Source organism: Siniperca chuatsi, linkage group LG5 (genome assembly GCF_020085105.1).
Source record: "Siniperca chuatsi isolate FFG_IHB_CAS linkage group LG5, ASM2008510v1, whole genome shotgun sequence".
Lineage (NCBI taxonomy): Eukaryota > Metazoa > Chordata > Actinopteri > Centrarchiformes > Sinipercidae > Siniperca > Siniperca chuatsi.
The window spans coordinates 22,833,531-22,848,586 of NC_058046.1; the positions used below are offsets into that span (position 1 = coordinate 22,833,531).

Consider the following 15,056-nt stretch of genomic DNA (forward strand, 5'->3'; position numbering starts at 1 on the left):
GTTGTCTTTTAGACCTTTTTTTCCATCTCTGTCTTTCTCTCTTCTTTTTTATTGTATATTTTTTTCTATCCTGTTTACTTCTATGTTGCTTTCTGCTCATCCCCTCGCTAACTTCTTCAACTCAGTACGCATTTCCCTCTCTATGTATACACACACACACACACACACACACACACACCACTCTTGTGCCCAATGGTCATAGCAGCAAACACATCATCACTACCAGCTAGAATAGATTTATCTCTTTTTTCACTTTTTGTATTTTATAGGATTATTTTTTAAAGTACTTAGTTACAAAACTGAACAGTCATTTTAAAAACTATACGTATGTCTACACATTTGGGCGTGTATCCTTCACTCATACAACAATAAATGTGTCCTGTATGTGTTTTTAATGGAACAAATATTCTGATAAAACTTGGGGTAGGTTAAAAAACACATCATGTATGTGATGATGTATGGTACCAGATACAGTCTCAATCATAGCTAAAATAGCTAAAATATTTGTACTTATTTACCTACTCAGAATGTTCACTTTTAGACCACAAAGTGTTATCAAAAATGTATTGCAGTGCTGATGTTCTGTATTGCTTGAAAAAATGTTTTATCGTCAGTGTCAGAAAGAAATCCTTATGCAACAAATATTTTTAGACCATGCTGATTGTTTATGAAAATAGTACCAAAGCAGTCCTCCTTCCTTTGAATGCAGCCTAATTTTTTAGGTTCATTTTGAGATTTCCCTTTGAAACCCTTCACAGTGACAGGCTTGAGTTTGTCATCTGGCCTCAGATGACATGCATATACATGTACTTCAAACATTCTTATTATCAGTATTAGGTCCCCTGAATTTATAAAGTGATCAGTGAAGATCATCTGTTTTCAAAGTTGTATGATCAGAACAGCTTAGCTGAGCACCTAAAATCTATTAGATCCTTTGATTAGTTCAAAACCTTTTTGCTGTCCCTTCTCGAAATGAACTCAAGTTAAATAACTGAAAAGTACATTAATAAAGTAATTACTATTAATAAGTAGATTTACTTCTTTGATTGTCTGTGCTTTATGCAGCTTCTATGTTATCACTTTTTAAAGAACTAACTTGTAGAAATGAAAGCCATAATGCCAGTAGTGAATACATTTTCAGGTGGCAACTGTTGTTTGATATTGATCGGTAGAATCGATTATAAAGTAGCACAGTGAAAGAATTACAGTCATGTAGCCAAATTAAATTTCACTTTGAAATTGACATGGTTGCCTTTGGGTTGTTATTTCCTGTGTTACTTTTCTATACAAAATCTTTAAATGTTTAATATCTCATCTGTTGTTAGAGGAGAAGGTTGACACCACTTTTTAGTGTTGAAAAATGTGTTAAAACAAGAGCTCTGCATTTGCACTTGACCGTTCTTTGACCTGCTGTTCATCCTTATTAAAATGCTCATATGGGACCATTAACAACCTACTGTATATATGCAGAATCTGATCAAAAATTTTCCAGTTTTATGACAGAGAGCAGTGGAGCACATGTAATAAACCCTGTAATCCCCTGTTAGTGTTACTATTACATATAATCCTCCTCTCCTCTCCTCTCCTGTTTTGCTGGGTTGAAGGAGATGCTCCTGCGTCATCACACTGCACCCAGGAGTCACCCAAAGTGGGTGAGATTAATGCAGTCCTACAATCCAAACCTTTGATATTACAGCACAGTTCAAAGGAGGTCAGCTGCTTTGTAATCCCTTAATCAGGACCAAAATGTAATGATTTTAATGGTCTTACACACAGTGTGACTTACAATTGAAAAATATACTCTACCCTGCTTGGCAGCTCACACCACATTCTCTATGGGCCTCTCTGAGCCGGTCATAAGCCCAGAACTTGAACTACAGGTCACAGGTATGAGATTAATTTTCCCAAAAGCATTTTGAGTGCATTGATGTCGCACTGATGCACCACAGAGCAAAAGTGATCAGATGGAGAAAGGAAACCCGTGGCATGGAGAGAGATTTTTTATGACTCCCTCCCTCCAGCTCAATTTACTCCAGAGACAACTTTTTTTGACTTGTTATGGCTTTCTTGGCTCTATCAAAGCTTTAATGATCTGTTACACATTGTGAAAAGGTTAGGTTATGGTAAAGGTTTTTGTACCCAAAATCAGTACTGGTTGTGGTTTTGTATGAAGGCCTGATCTAGTTTATCATTAACATTTGGCAAGAAAATGATGTACTTTGTCTTTGCGCTATTACAAGTGCATATTAGTATTGGAACTAATGATTATTTTCATTATCAAGTACTCTGCTGATTATTTTCTTGATTAATCATTTTGTCAGAACATTTGAAATTTAAATAACTGTTTATACCTGATTAACAGTCCCATAGCCACAGATATTTGGTTTATTATCATACTGTATATGACAGAGAAAAGCATCAAATCTTCACATTTGGGAAGCTGAAACGAGAGAATCTTTAATTATTAAAATATTTTCACAATATTGCTCTATATTTTCAGAATATTTCTCTATCCTGCATTTATGCACATACTTACATACATACACACTTGCTTATTGCACTTCTGGTTAGACCTAAACTACATTTCATTCCCTTGTACTTGTACATGTGTTAATTGTGTTTTCTGTAACATTCATGCACCCTGCTGAGCGTCAGACCACTTCACCAGAAGATGTTTGTATGCCGTGGGTGTCACCTCTAAATTGTCATGCTGCATCCCACATCCCGGTGTGTCCGCGCTCAGCCAGCCTGCCTGCCACTCTGACTGACCCATAATGCCTTGGGCTTGATGTGTTGCCATGACAACAAGCCAAATAGCCACCCATCTTGCAAAGCATCATGGCCTTATTGGGGCTTCTTCCTGAAAGTTGTTTTCCTCCTTCCTCTTTTAATGTCTGACAGTCTTTATCTTTTTATCTACTGTAAGTGGATTTGTGTCTGGGATATGTTTGATAGAGAGCAGTTATGCAGTGAGGAGGTTTCCTGCAACTCTTTCTATTATGCGGTCTACTTCTCTGAGCAACCCTCTACATTATGTGTTGTTATGAGTGTGTGTTAGCACTGATTTTCTTGATGTTAATAATGTAACAAGCTGTCTTCTCAAATACTCAATGCACTTTAGGCCTGTATGGGGAAAGGAACTGTATGATAATCTAATACAGAATTTTTTGATGCTCTCCCTTATTTTCTCTCTCTCTCTCTCTCTCTCTCTCTCTCACACACACACACACAGAGGGGACAATCTGAGAGTCAGAAATAGAGACATGGGACTGAAAACATATCATATCATAAATGTAATACCAGCCTCCATTTTAGAAAAAAAAGCTATCTCTTTTTGCTCTCAACTTTGAGATGGATTTGATGGATAGGCAGTGGGGTTTGTTCATACCCTTTTGCTGCAAGACCTCAAACACACCATGCACTGATAACCTGATCGCCCCCCATCATCATCAATGTGGCCTGTCAAAGCAAATTACTATGTTGCTCACTGCTTTGTTTGCTCAACAACACAGTGAATGATTAATTTCTTATTGTGAAGATGTGTGGGTCCCAAGTGAAACTGATTTTTCACAATAGGCCGTCATCTCTTTTTGGCTCATTACTTTTTATTTTCTAAACAAAAAATGGACTCATGCTTCTTAATGACAAACTTTGATTGCTTTTATTGTTTCAGTGCTACAAAGCTCATGACGTAGGACGGAAACCCCTCGTGTCTCATGATAAAATGCATGGAATCAGCACATGACACGTCTTGCACGGCAATACAACGATGGCTGCCGTCGCATATAGGCTATATACTGTAGCTACAACACTGAATAAACATGAGCTTGTACATTAAGAGCGACACTTTCTGTCTTGTCTCATTTCATCAGCGGCCAGTGACCCCCGGTTTTTCTTTTTACACGGCCCTCTAACACACACCGAAAAGAGACTGTCCCTGAATGAAAGTCTGTGTATTATTTTTTGCTGTTCCATACAGTCAGTGAACATTTCCTGCTGTTCGTTTAATTACTCCATATTTAAGTAAGCACAAATGTCTTCACTGTGTGTAGGTTACGGTCTGTGGAATTTGCATCTTATAATCTTCTTGAAAGCACTTTGGAAGTCTTTGTTGAAGTAGGCATATATGATGGGGTTGAGGAGAGAGTTGGAGTAGCCAAGCCAGTTTATGACTGCGCCAAGCCAGTCGGGCATGTAGCAGCTCTCTGCACAGAAAGGCAGCACCAGCGCGACGATGAAAAAGGGCAGCCAGCAGAAGATGAAAGTTCCCATGATGATCCCCAGTGTTTTCACCGTTTTGCGTTCCCTGGCCAGCGCGATCTTTCTCTTCGCCCCCGAGTTCTTTTCATTCATGTTTTCGTAGCCATGCGAGGACGACTGAGGGGTGTTGGGCAGAGGCAGGTGCGTCTTTGAGTTGCTGATAACTTCTATGATCTCAAGTGACTCACCCTCCTCTCCGTGCTTCACCGCGCCATTTACGCACGGAGAGCTGGGTTTAGACTCGTCGCTGCGCTTCCAGCCTTTGCCCCCGGCCTCCCCGTTGGTTTTCTTGTGGAAGATGGCCGGAGACACAGTCAAGCACTTGTCTGACACTTTTGTTGTCTCGGTTTTCTTGACCGTCTTTCGAATCCGAAACCGAGCAGCCTTGAATATTCGCCCATACAGGACCAACATGAGGATAAGAGGAATGTAAAAAGCCCCAAATGTGGAGTAGATGGTGTAGCCCGGGTCCTGGCTGATGATGCAGGCGTCGGGGTTCGCCCTGTCTTCCGCGCTTCTCCAGCCTAACATAGGCGGAATAGAGATGGAGAAACCAATTAGCCAAGTCACACTAATCAAGATTGCAGCTCGCCTTGGTGTCCGTTTATTTACATAGTCAATGGGGTCTGTTATGGCCCAGTACCTGTCCAGGGCAATTGCGCACAGATGCAGGATGGATGATGTGCAACACAATACATCCAAAGAGATGAATAAATCACAGATCTCTTGTCCTAGTGTCCACTTGTTCAAAACCTGGTAGAGGGCCGCCATTGGCAGCACCAGTACCGATACCATGAGGTCTGTCACGGCCAGTGATCCAATCAGATAGTTAGCCACATTCTGGAGAGATCTCTCCAGGGCGATGGCTGCCACAACGCACGCATTGCCAAATATGGAGCAGAGGATAAGGGCCCCCAGGAGCAGAGAGGTGATAATCTGGTAACTCAGCTTCAGATCTGGCAGAGACCCAGACCCCGTGCCATTCTCACCCTCGTCCCAGTCGGCAACCACGTCCACCCCGTCAGGGTAACCGCTGGTCGCGTTGCTGTCGTTGCTGCTTGTTGTTATAAAATCCATAATGCAATCACACTCAGAGTGCAACTTTCCCAGAGCAGTGGGAGACACGCAACTGGACAGATAAGCAGGGCACAGTCAGCCCCTCAGACTGCTGCTGCTGTGTGTTTTACCGGGGTCCATCGGAGTTACCGAGTTCGTGCCGTCGCTCTCAGGACGCATGACGCAGACGTGTTTGTGAGTGTGTGTGAGGGGTTGTGTCTTGTAGCTCGTGAGTGTTGACAGCCGGGTGCGCTCACTGATACTGCGAAACATCTGAGCTTGGTGACGCCTTGAATTCATTTATACCAGCAGCTTCGGGTACGTCAGACCGTGTGGAGGTCGCCCTGGAGTTTTGTGCCTCTGCTCTCCTTGTTGCTCCGTTTTTCACTACAGACAGCCGATGGGGTTCCAGAGCTCTCCTTTCCTTTCCTCTCTCCTTTATTTTACACATTGGACTCACTGAATATCACATTTTGTGGATTTGTTTTGTTTACATCTCAAAGGTGTAGGTGTCAGTCAGGGCTAACACTTAGCTAACAGATAGAAAAAACGTCGAATCTGTCGGCTGGCTACTCGAGCTGGGAATATTAACCGAGAAAATATCTTAATCTTTCATCACTTCTAATTCACTTTTCGTTTAAGCCAACTTCATTTGAAACTGCTGTTTTTGGATAAGTAAAAAGACCTTAAAGAGAAACTTAGAAACAAGTTCAGACAGAGTGTTTATGAGCGCAACCATGCATTTCATGCCGGGATGGAGAGAAAGTTAACAGAGCGTTGCGAGCTAGAGGTAGTTTCAGAACCAGGGACAGCGCCACGACAGCCCACAGAGGAGAGCTGCTGTCATCTGCTGTTCATAGCGGGTACTGCATCAAATAATTAACTGTTCTATCAGTACTCGGAGTTTATGGAACAGTAAGATACTGTAGGAATGATGGGGAAACAGGAAGGGGTTGAGCTGCCGAGGGAGATGGTTGAAGAGATGAGATGAGATGAGAACTGTGTGTGTGTGTGTATGTGTGTGTGTGTGTGTGTGTGTGTGAGAGAGAGAGAGAGAGAGAGAGAGAGGGTATGGTGGGGGCTCAAAACCACTTCTTTTGATTTCCTCCCACCAGTAAAATGATTTTGATGCTGTTCAAAGATTACCAAGGCCACTACCACTAAGTCTCATGTATTACCATTACATTCAAGTCACAGTGCTAAGCATCAGATTTTCTGAAAAATGTAGCCTATGCCTCGGAAATCTTTGAAAAACCCAGAAGGTCATACTGTTCTGAAGGTATTTCCAGAATGCTCAGACTCTTATTAGCCATCTTCATGAATATTATTACCCTCTTTTGCACAATAAAAAAAGATATTTAACCCTTCTACCGCATGACGCTCCCCATGTGTGTGGGTGTCAATTGACGTGCCACAGGCAGTGTGTGTTATACTTGAGTCTGGTTTGTTAGTCAGGGCCGTAATAACCTATTTAACATGGGGGCATTTTCAATATATGCCTTCTGCGCCCTCCAGGGGAGTATGGGGGGAATTCCTTCCAGAAGACATTTTTAGAAATTTAAAGTTTAGATGAAATGGAAAATGCCTTTTTAACCCTTTTAGATCACATCCCCGGTCATATTGTGCACCTATTTAACAATATATGTCCCCCCCAAAAAATACAAAAAATCAATTTCTTTGTATTCTTATATCAAAATCCAATCATGGTTTCTTCCAGTAAAACAAAATATGACATGTGCTTATGTAAGCTTGAACCAACCACTTTCAACCAATAATATCATGACATTTACCGCACAGAGCTAAGATTCATTAGTTAGCTAGCTGGCAACAGCATGGCTTTCTCGAATTTTTATGACAGGCAATGAAACCAGGCTCAGCAGCCTGCCAGTGAACACGACCCAGGACCAGTACCGAAGTGATTTACGGAGTTTCCTGATTGACTTGTTGCTAAAGTAGCTAATTGCTAACTGCTGCTTACTGTAATGTTAGCTGCCGTTGGCTAATTAGCTTGGTTAGCTGTGCAGCTAGCTGACTCAGCCCTGGGGTGCCAGAAGCCAAAGCTGGCAAGAAAACCACCTCCATACTGTATTCCCTGTCATCAAACTGGCCTGCTGTGCTCAGTTCCGGTACGGCCGTGCTACACTGGGAGCTCCCAGTCTGGCAGAGTCAGCTAATGGGACCGCTATAGCTGTATGGTGGGGGGACTTAATGCACATTCAATCAACATCTGTGACAAGTCCCTCGCTAACTTCCTGTTTTTACAGGACACACGGAAATATGCAGAAGCAAATAGCACTCTGCTAGCCGTTTCATGGGAACTTTAAAAGCTAAACTGATCATTTTAAAGCATTTTGAAACAAAATTCCTAGATGATTTCAATAATTTACACAAAAGGTTAAGCTGTTTTGATCATAGACTTAAAATAATAAATGTAAATAAATTACACTATTCTCACTCACCTCCTCTAGGTCACCTGTGCCTACCCTTTCTGCAGCTTCCTTCATTCCTTCTGTCTCCCTCTCTGTCCACTGAGTCCACAAGAGTATTCATGAGATTATTTTATAAACTATTGCATGCTGTTCATAATTGTTCATATTTGAACATGGGTCTACATGATTACATGACAGATAGCTGTAGGTGAATGTAGACTGTTGCCTTCTAAAGCGCTAAGTTGATCCTTTCTATCCTATCCTATGTATCTCTTCTCCTTTCTCCATTTCTTTTGCCTTATTACAGCAAAGTGAACATGCCATAAGGAGCAGCATTTGGTTAATATAAGATATACTACCACAGAAATACAGCTATGCAATCAGCTACTAATTTTCACTTTTTCAGCTCACCCTCTTTTGTGGTTTTCCAAAGAAAAGCCTAATATCGCTGTTCCTTTTCATGCTTATTGTTATGACGTCAAACACAGGTCAAACAGCCAAAGCACGAATAATGGGGGTTGTGGCTGGACCGAATACTAGTTTTGTTGAGACTGCGAATTTCTTGATAGAGTTTGAGAGACAGCTGGAAGCTTGTGTCAGCTGTTTGCTTCAATGAGCAGAGTGTAGACCCCACTCATCCATCAATACTTCGCTGTTCAGCTTTTAAATATTACAAAAATAAGGTCTCGACAAAACTAGTATCCCGACTAGCCACAACCCAAACAAGTGTTGATTCTCTCTCCTTTGAACCCAGATTTTGGTCAGTGCCTTCTTGTTAAATGCATTTGAGGTTCACTATTGCACGGGAAATTAATGTCGTTTTGCCTAATTTTATGGACATTACAAGAGCATTAAAATATTCAAAATCAATACAATTTCATACTTTCTGAACTTGTATCCCCCCCCAAAAGGTGTATTGTGATTACACCTCAGTTCTCAACAGAGAAGGTCATGTTCGTTTTAACCCTTATCATGTAAGTGTCCAATAAACTACAAGAACCATTGATATTCCAGTATTCTTTTAGAGAATCAGAGATTTAACAATGTAAAAACACAGCACATTTCATATCCTTAAAAGTACATTTATTAATGGTAACTAAAGCCATTTAGAGCTTGAGGTGAAGAGGTAGAGAGAAAGAAGAGGGGGGTGGAGAGACATAGAGAGGGGAAGGTGGGGTGGGGGTGGAGAGACATAGAGAGGGGAAGGTGGGGTGGGGGTGGAGAGACATAGAGAGGGGAAGGTGGGTGGGGTGGGGTGGGTGGGGTGGGGTGGGGTGGGTGGGGTGGGGTTGAGAGGGGAGAAGAGGTGTGGGGCGAGAAAAGCGGGGGTTAGGAGAAAGAGAGATGGGGAGAAGATATTATCAAGCCAGCTGCTGAAGCTGGTCCTGATCTTTACTTGTTAAGCCGCAACAGCCGCAACCAAAAAGAAAGCCGCTTGGTCTGATTCTTTGTTGAAGCCTTCTTCTTTTTCTCCTCCTTCTTCTCATTCTTTTTGGGGAAGTAATAAATAGCGTCAGCACAGAAAGACAAATAAACATCTACAGTTCAACAAAAGATAATCAGGAGACGTCTTCAAGTCACAAACAAATGGACAAAGAAGCCCACAATTGGAAATTTTGGGATTCTAATGCTTTCAGACTAGTTAGAGAATGAAGGAAAAGGAAGGAAAGGAAGCAGCAGAGAACATCAAAACTGATGAAACCTCTTGGATGAGGCATAAAACATCTTTAAGAAGAAACAAGTCCAGCTGCCTTGTACTTATAACTGAGACAGTTCATCATGAATCCTTCATAGTGTCTCTGCTGGTCTGTTCCACCTAACAGAAAATCTGACGTTGTATCTGGTCGTATCTGGTCCAGTCTATTCTTGTGTACTTTTAAAGTGATCTCACAGATTAGAATTTCCATGTAAATGCATCCTTACCTTTGAGAAGATATTGTGGAAGAAGCGGAAGACACGGTTGCTCTTCTTTGTCTTGGTCTCCGCAACATCAACTTGGTTATTACTGAGACACTCAGAGTCAGGCTTAGACTGGTCCACAAAGCTCTGGATGAAGGTTTCTTCATCCTCGTCACCAGAGTCAATGGACTGATGTATTAAAGAATTGCTCATCTCTTCCTGGAACTCATCATTCGTAGCTTCAACCATGGGTGGGTCCTCGAGGACTTTAGACCAAGTGACATGGTGTTCTGGTGGAATCAAGCTGGTAGAAGACAGAGATGAAACACCATTCCTGATGTTTTTTGGTGTCTCGTCTTCATCCTCCAGGTAGTCCACCAACTCTAGGTGAGGGGACCCAAGGTCTGCTCCCACAGCAGCATTGGAGGAGGTGGTGGAGGGCATCTCTTGAGAACAATGAGAGCCCTGTTTGCTCTCTTTGGTACTCCTAGATGTCAAGACAGCACTGGTTGACCTGACAGCCTCATCCAAGTGTTCGAGTGGAACTGCCTGAATCTTTCTCCTCCACCATCCACTGAAACACCTCTTCCACTGCGACTTCTTCCTCTTGCCTTTACATCCACCCGCCGGTGTCTCCTCTTTAGTGTCATGATTTAAAGCTTTGTCTGCCTGAATCCTCCTCCTAATTGCAGTGCCTCGTCCTGTGAGGAAGGATTTCATGGTTGTGATAGCTCCCTCCAAAGTCTTCTTGGCTGCTCTGTCCTTTGACACCAGGCAGCTGGCAGCAGCAGTGATGCTGGAGGATCCTCCATCCAGAGAGTCTTGTATGGCCACTGATAGGACAGAGTTGACCTCATCAATGACCTCACCTGCTATGGCCTCTGTGAATTTGGGTGAAATCCTTCCAGGGGTGTCCGCACCAACGACATCACAGAGAGCCTGGCTGAAGGAACTTTCCAAACTTCTCTGCATGTTGTACTCAGTGATACCTAAGTACTCAGTGAGAGGTGCTGAGTACAAGGGACTCCTCAGGGTCAAGGTGCCAAATGTGGAACCTTGATCCTGACGGATGGCCTGTAAGACATTCTTAGCAACTGACTCCGAGATGAACCTCAGCACATCTGTGCACATGTCAGTCAGCTGCTCCTTCACATCCCGATTGTAAACGCCTTCGCTTACTTCCCTCCATTGCCTAAAAAAGAATGAACAAGGAAAGAAGGTTATAAATAATACACACAAATGTGGTAAATGTTTTTAAGTATCCAAAAGCGTTTCCATGCGGAAAGAGATAACCTACTCTTTACTGAGACTCTGGAAAAATCTCCTTATTAAGGCAGTGATGGAAGAATTCAGGACAAGCTGGCAGTCTGCTGCTGCTTCTTTGTCCTCCTGGGAGTCTGCAAGATTTCCATTATTTTCTGATGGAACCCCATCATGAGATTCTCTCGACTGACAACTCTTGGAACTTCTCGCCTCCTGGAAATCCGTTGCAGTTTTGGCCAGCGGTTGGCTCTGTGACTGAGGGATCTCATTCACCTGATCAGCTGGTGGAAATGAGCTGGTGGAGGATGGAGATGGCAGTGTCTTGACAGGCTCAGTGGCCTCTGGTGTCTTGACAGGCTCAGTGGCCTCTGGTGTCTTGACAGCCTCAGTGGGCTGCAGTGTCTTGACAGGCTCAGTGGCCTCCGGTGTCTTGACAGGCTTAGTGGCATCTGGTGTCTTGACAGCCTCGGTGGGCTGCAGTGTCTTGACAGGCTCAGTGGCCTCTGATGTCTTGACAGCCTCAGTGGACTGCAGTGTCTTGACAGCCTCGGTGGGCTGCAGTGTCTTGACAGGCTCAGTGGCCTCTGGTGTCTTGACAGGCTCAGTGGCCTCCAGTGTCTTGACAGCCTCAGTGGACTGCGGTGTCTTGACAGCCTCAGTTGTCTCTGGTGTCTTGACAGGCTCAATGGACTGCAGTGACTTGACAGCCTCAGTGGACTGCAGTGTATTGACAGCCTCAGTGGGCTGCAGTGTCTGTACAGCCTCAGTAGGCTGCAGTGACTTGACAGGCTCAGTGGACTGCGGTGACTTGACAGCCTCAGTGGGCTGCAGTGTCTTGGCAGCCTCAGTGGGCTGCAGTGTCTTGACAGCCTCAGTGGCCACTGGTGTCTTGACAGCCTCAGTGGCATCTCGTGTCTTGACAGGCTCAGTGGACTGCAGTGACTTGACAGCCTCAGTGGGCTGCGGTGTCTTGACAGGCTCAGTGGCCTCCAGTGTCTTGACAGCCTCAGTGGACTGCGGTGTCTTGACAGCCTCAGTTGTCTCTGGTGTCTTGACAGGCTCAATGGACTGCAGTGACTTGACAGCCTCAGTGGACTGCAGTGTATTGACAGCCTCAGTGGGCTGCAGTGTCTGTACAGCCTCAGTAGGCTGCAGTGACTTGACAGGCTCAGTGGACTGCGGTGACTTGACAGCCTCAGTGGGCTGCAGTGTCTTGGCAGCCTCAGTGGGCTGCAGTGTCTTGACAGCCTCAGTGGCCACTGGTGTCTTGACAGCCTCAGTGGCATCTCGTGTCTTGACAGGCTCAGTGGACTGCAGTGACTTGACAGGCTCAGTGGACTGCGGTGTCTTGACAGGCTCAGTGGACTGCAGTGTCTTGACAGCCTCGGTGGGCTGCAGTGTATTGACAGGCTCAGTGGCCTCCGGTGTGTTGAGAGCTTCATTGGACTGCAGTGTCCTTACATCCTTGGTGGAATGCAATGTCTTGACAGCCTTATCAATCACGTGGGAGACAAGCATTTTGTCTGCCTTAGTGATGGCTGTGTTGGTGGAGGAAGAAGAGGCACAGGATGCAGGTCTCACGCTCTCCTCTGAACTGTTGGAAAGTCTGGAGGTTGATCCTGTCTGGGTGGTCCGGACTTCCTCTTTTTCTCCAAAATCATCTGCCTCTGTCTCCAGGTTCTCTGGATTCAAGAAGCTTTGACATACTTTTTTAATCTCCACATCGATATTCTGATCAAATGATGTAATCATCTCTGAGATGTCTGAGTCAAGAGAGGAACACCAACTATCCTCGCTGATGGTTGAATGGGGGCAAGGGCAAGTGACCTCATCGTTGTCTAAAATGTCATCACAATACATCAGCTCATCAAGATCCGCAGCAGTCTGATCAATGATTCCTGACACAGGGATGCTGGTAATCTCAGCCGTCTCTGAGTTTATGGAGAACGCAGAAGAGCTGGAGATTCCGTCCATGTTCTCTGCTTCTTTGTCCATGTTACTTGATTCAGAATTCTAGTGGAGAAACACAAACATTGGAAAACTGAAGCTACAAGAAGAGTTAAAACCCTTTACTTACACAGAAGTAGAAATATCATTCTTGTATTGAGAATTTGAAACAAGTTAAACAAGTATTCAGTGAAGTGTAGATATCACTGTACAACAATGGTAAGGAAATAATTGCAGAATTTGAAAAGATCCTGTGTATTTTTACAGTATGATACATATCCTTATTTGTCCTTTTTCTGACTCCACAGGTCATCAACATCAATATATATATATATATATATATATATATATATATATATATATATATATATATATATATACATACTGTATATATTTATATATATATATATATATATATATATATATACTGATATATATATATATATATATATATATATATACTATATATATATACTATATATATATACTATATATATATACTGTATATATATTTATGTTGATGACCTGTGGAGTCAGAAAAATGACAAATAAGGATATGTATCATACTGTAAAAATACACAGGATCTATATATATATACTGTATATATATACATATATATATTTCTAACTGTATATAGTATATGTGCATGGCTATTAAGTACTGATAGTGTTTTCATAGTGTGACCATGTGTTAATACTGCAAACAATGCATATGATGATTTGTCATAGTGATTTGTATCAATATTTGTATTTTTGTATATATTAATTCATGGCTCTAAAATTCACATGTGATCAATTTAGCCATAAGCATATTAGATTTTTGGACACATAAATTTCACCTGTGCTTGTAGCTGCATGCATTGCATGCATGTATTTATGTAAGTGCTTAAGAGCTTACTTACAATGAAATTTGCTATGTAACTGCAAGAAGCTGGATATGTTAAAAAAAACTTTACTTCTATATATATATACTATTAATACTATACATTTTAGGGAGCAAATTCTCTAAATTAGCAGATGAATTGAAAATATTCAGGTCACGGTGTGATAAAACATGTAGCTTTACTCGTGTTCTTTTATATTAAATATGCATACATCAACACAAGTAATCTGGTACATTGTTTGTTCAGATGTCATGGCTGTAAAGTTTTCATCTTGTCTGTGTAAAGCTGGACAGATGAGCAGACGCTACCTGTCCTCCAGCTCACACTGAAACTCACTCACTGCTGCTGCTTCACAGAATTTCCTTCACTAAAAACTTCATCACCTGTTTATATGTTTTTAAATTGTGCAGATGAATCTCTAAACTCTAAACCAATTTAGTGCTTAAGCTTCTGTATAGTGCATTTACTTACCTGTCTGTTCAGAAGTCTTCAGATGAACTGGGTTTACTTATTTTGTCTTTGTTTTTCTTTCTATTCTCTTCTTCTGAGCTTTCTGTCTTCAGGTTTTCTCAGTTGGAGTAGTGTGTTTTCCTCTTGTGGTAAAATGTTTGTAGTTTAGTGCAGATAATCTCTCTGTGGTGTTCACTGTGGAGAATAAGTCTATACTGAACTTCTGTGCCAGTCAGCAGGACGGAACACTGATGCACTGTGAGGTCATAGAATTCTTTCTTTGTGTTATAATAGAACTTGTGTTTGCAATTGTGACTGTATTTATTATTTACATTCCAATTTATATATGAATATATGTGTGTGTGTGTGTGTGAGAGAGAGAGAGAGAGAGAGAGAGAGAGAGAGAGAGAGAGAGAGAAATTTTTCATTGCCACAGACACTGTGAAGTTTTCTAACTTAATGGTCGGATTAACCTGTTTGGAAAAATTGTCAAACTGTTATCACCACTTTATCTAGGAATATGTATCATGTGAGCACAGGGCTCCTCTACATGACAGTGTCAGATAATAAGCTAATACTGCAGGGTCTGGCTTAGTTGATATTGCACGTTAGTGGCAAAAATTCCATAATAAATGTGCAAGTAATTAAATTACCAAAACCAGTTGACACACTATGATCTGCGGCTTTTTGGGACAATAAGGATATGGGGCCCCTGGGCAGTGGCCTGCTTTGCCCTGCTGGTAATCCAGCCTTGGCTGTCTGTAGTGGACAGAGACACCAAACTCAGGTCATGCAAATACGTATTATCTACAGATAGCAATCAACATCAGATCACAGATGTACTGTCATCCCCCCATCATTTAGTGGT

At 42.4% G+C, this 15,056-nt stretch overlaps 2 protein-coding genes across 2 annotated transcripts; both read right to left on the reverse strand.

The window, feature by feature from the left end:
* Positions 1 to 3,635: 3,635 nt before the first annotated feature.
* Positions 3,636 to 6,009, reverse strand: htr1aa (5-hydroxytryptamine (serotonin) receptor 1A a). Its single transcript, XM_044196095.1, has one exon. It carries the CDS (start codon positions 5,335 to 5,337, stop codon positions 4,054 to 4,056), a length of 1,284 nt encoding a protein of 427 aa, XP_044052030.1. The 5' UTR covers positions 5,338 to 6,009; the 3' UTR covers positions 3,636 to 4,053.
* Positions 6,010 to 9,047: 3,038 nt separating this feature from the next.
* Positions 9,048 to 14,427, reverse strand: LOC122876131 (flocculation protein FLO11-like). The gene is made up of 4 exons (XM_044196093.1): positions 14,210 to 14,427; positions 10,942 to 12,920; positions 9,669 to 10,836; positions 9,048 to 9,233 (listed from the first exon to the last, which is right to left on the reverse strand). The coding sequence occupies exons 2-4, from the start codon at positions 12,900 to 12,902 to the stop codon at positions 9,138 to 9,140; spliced, it is 3,225 nt and encodes a 1,074-aa protein (XP_044052028.1). The 5' UTR covers positions 12,903 to 12,920; positions 14,210 to 14,427; the 3' UTR covers positions 9,048 to 9,137.
* Positions 14,428 to 15,056: the final 629 nt, after the last annotated feature.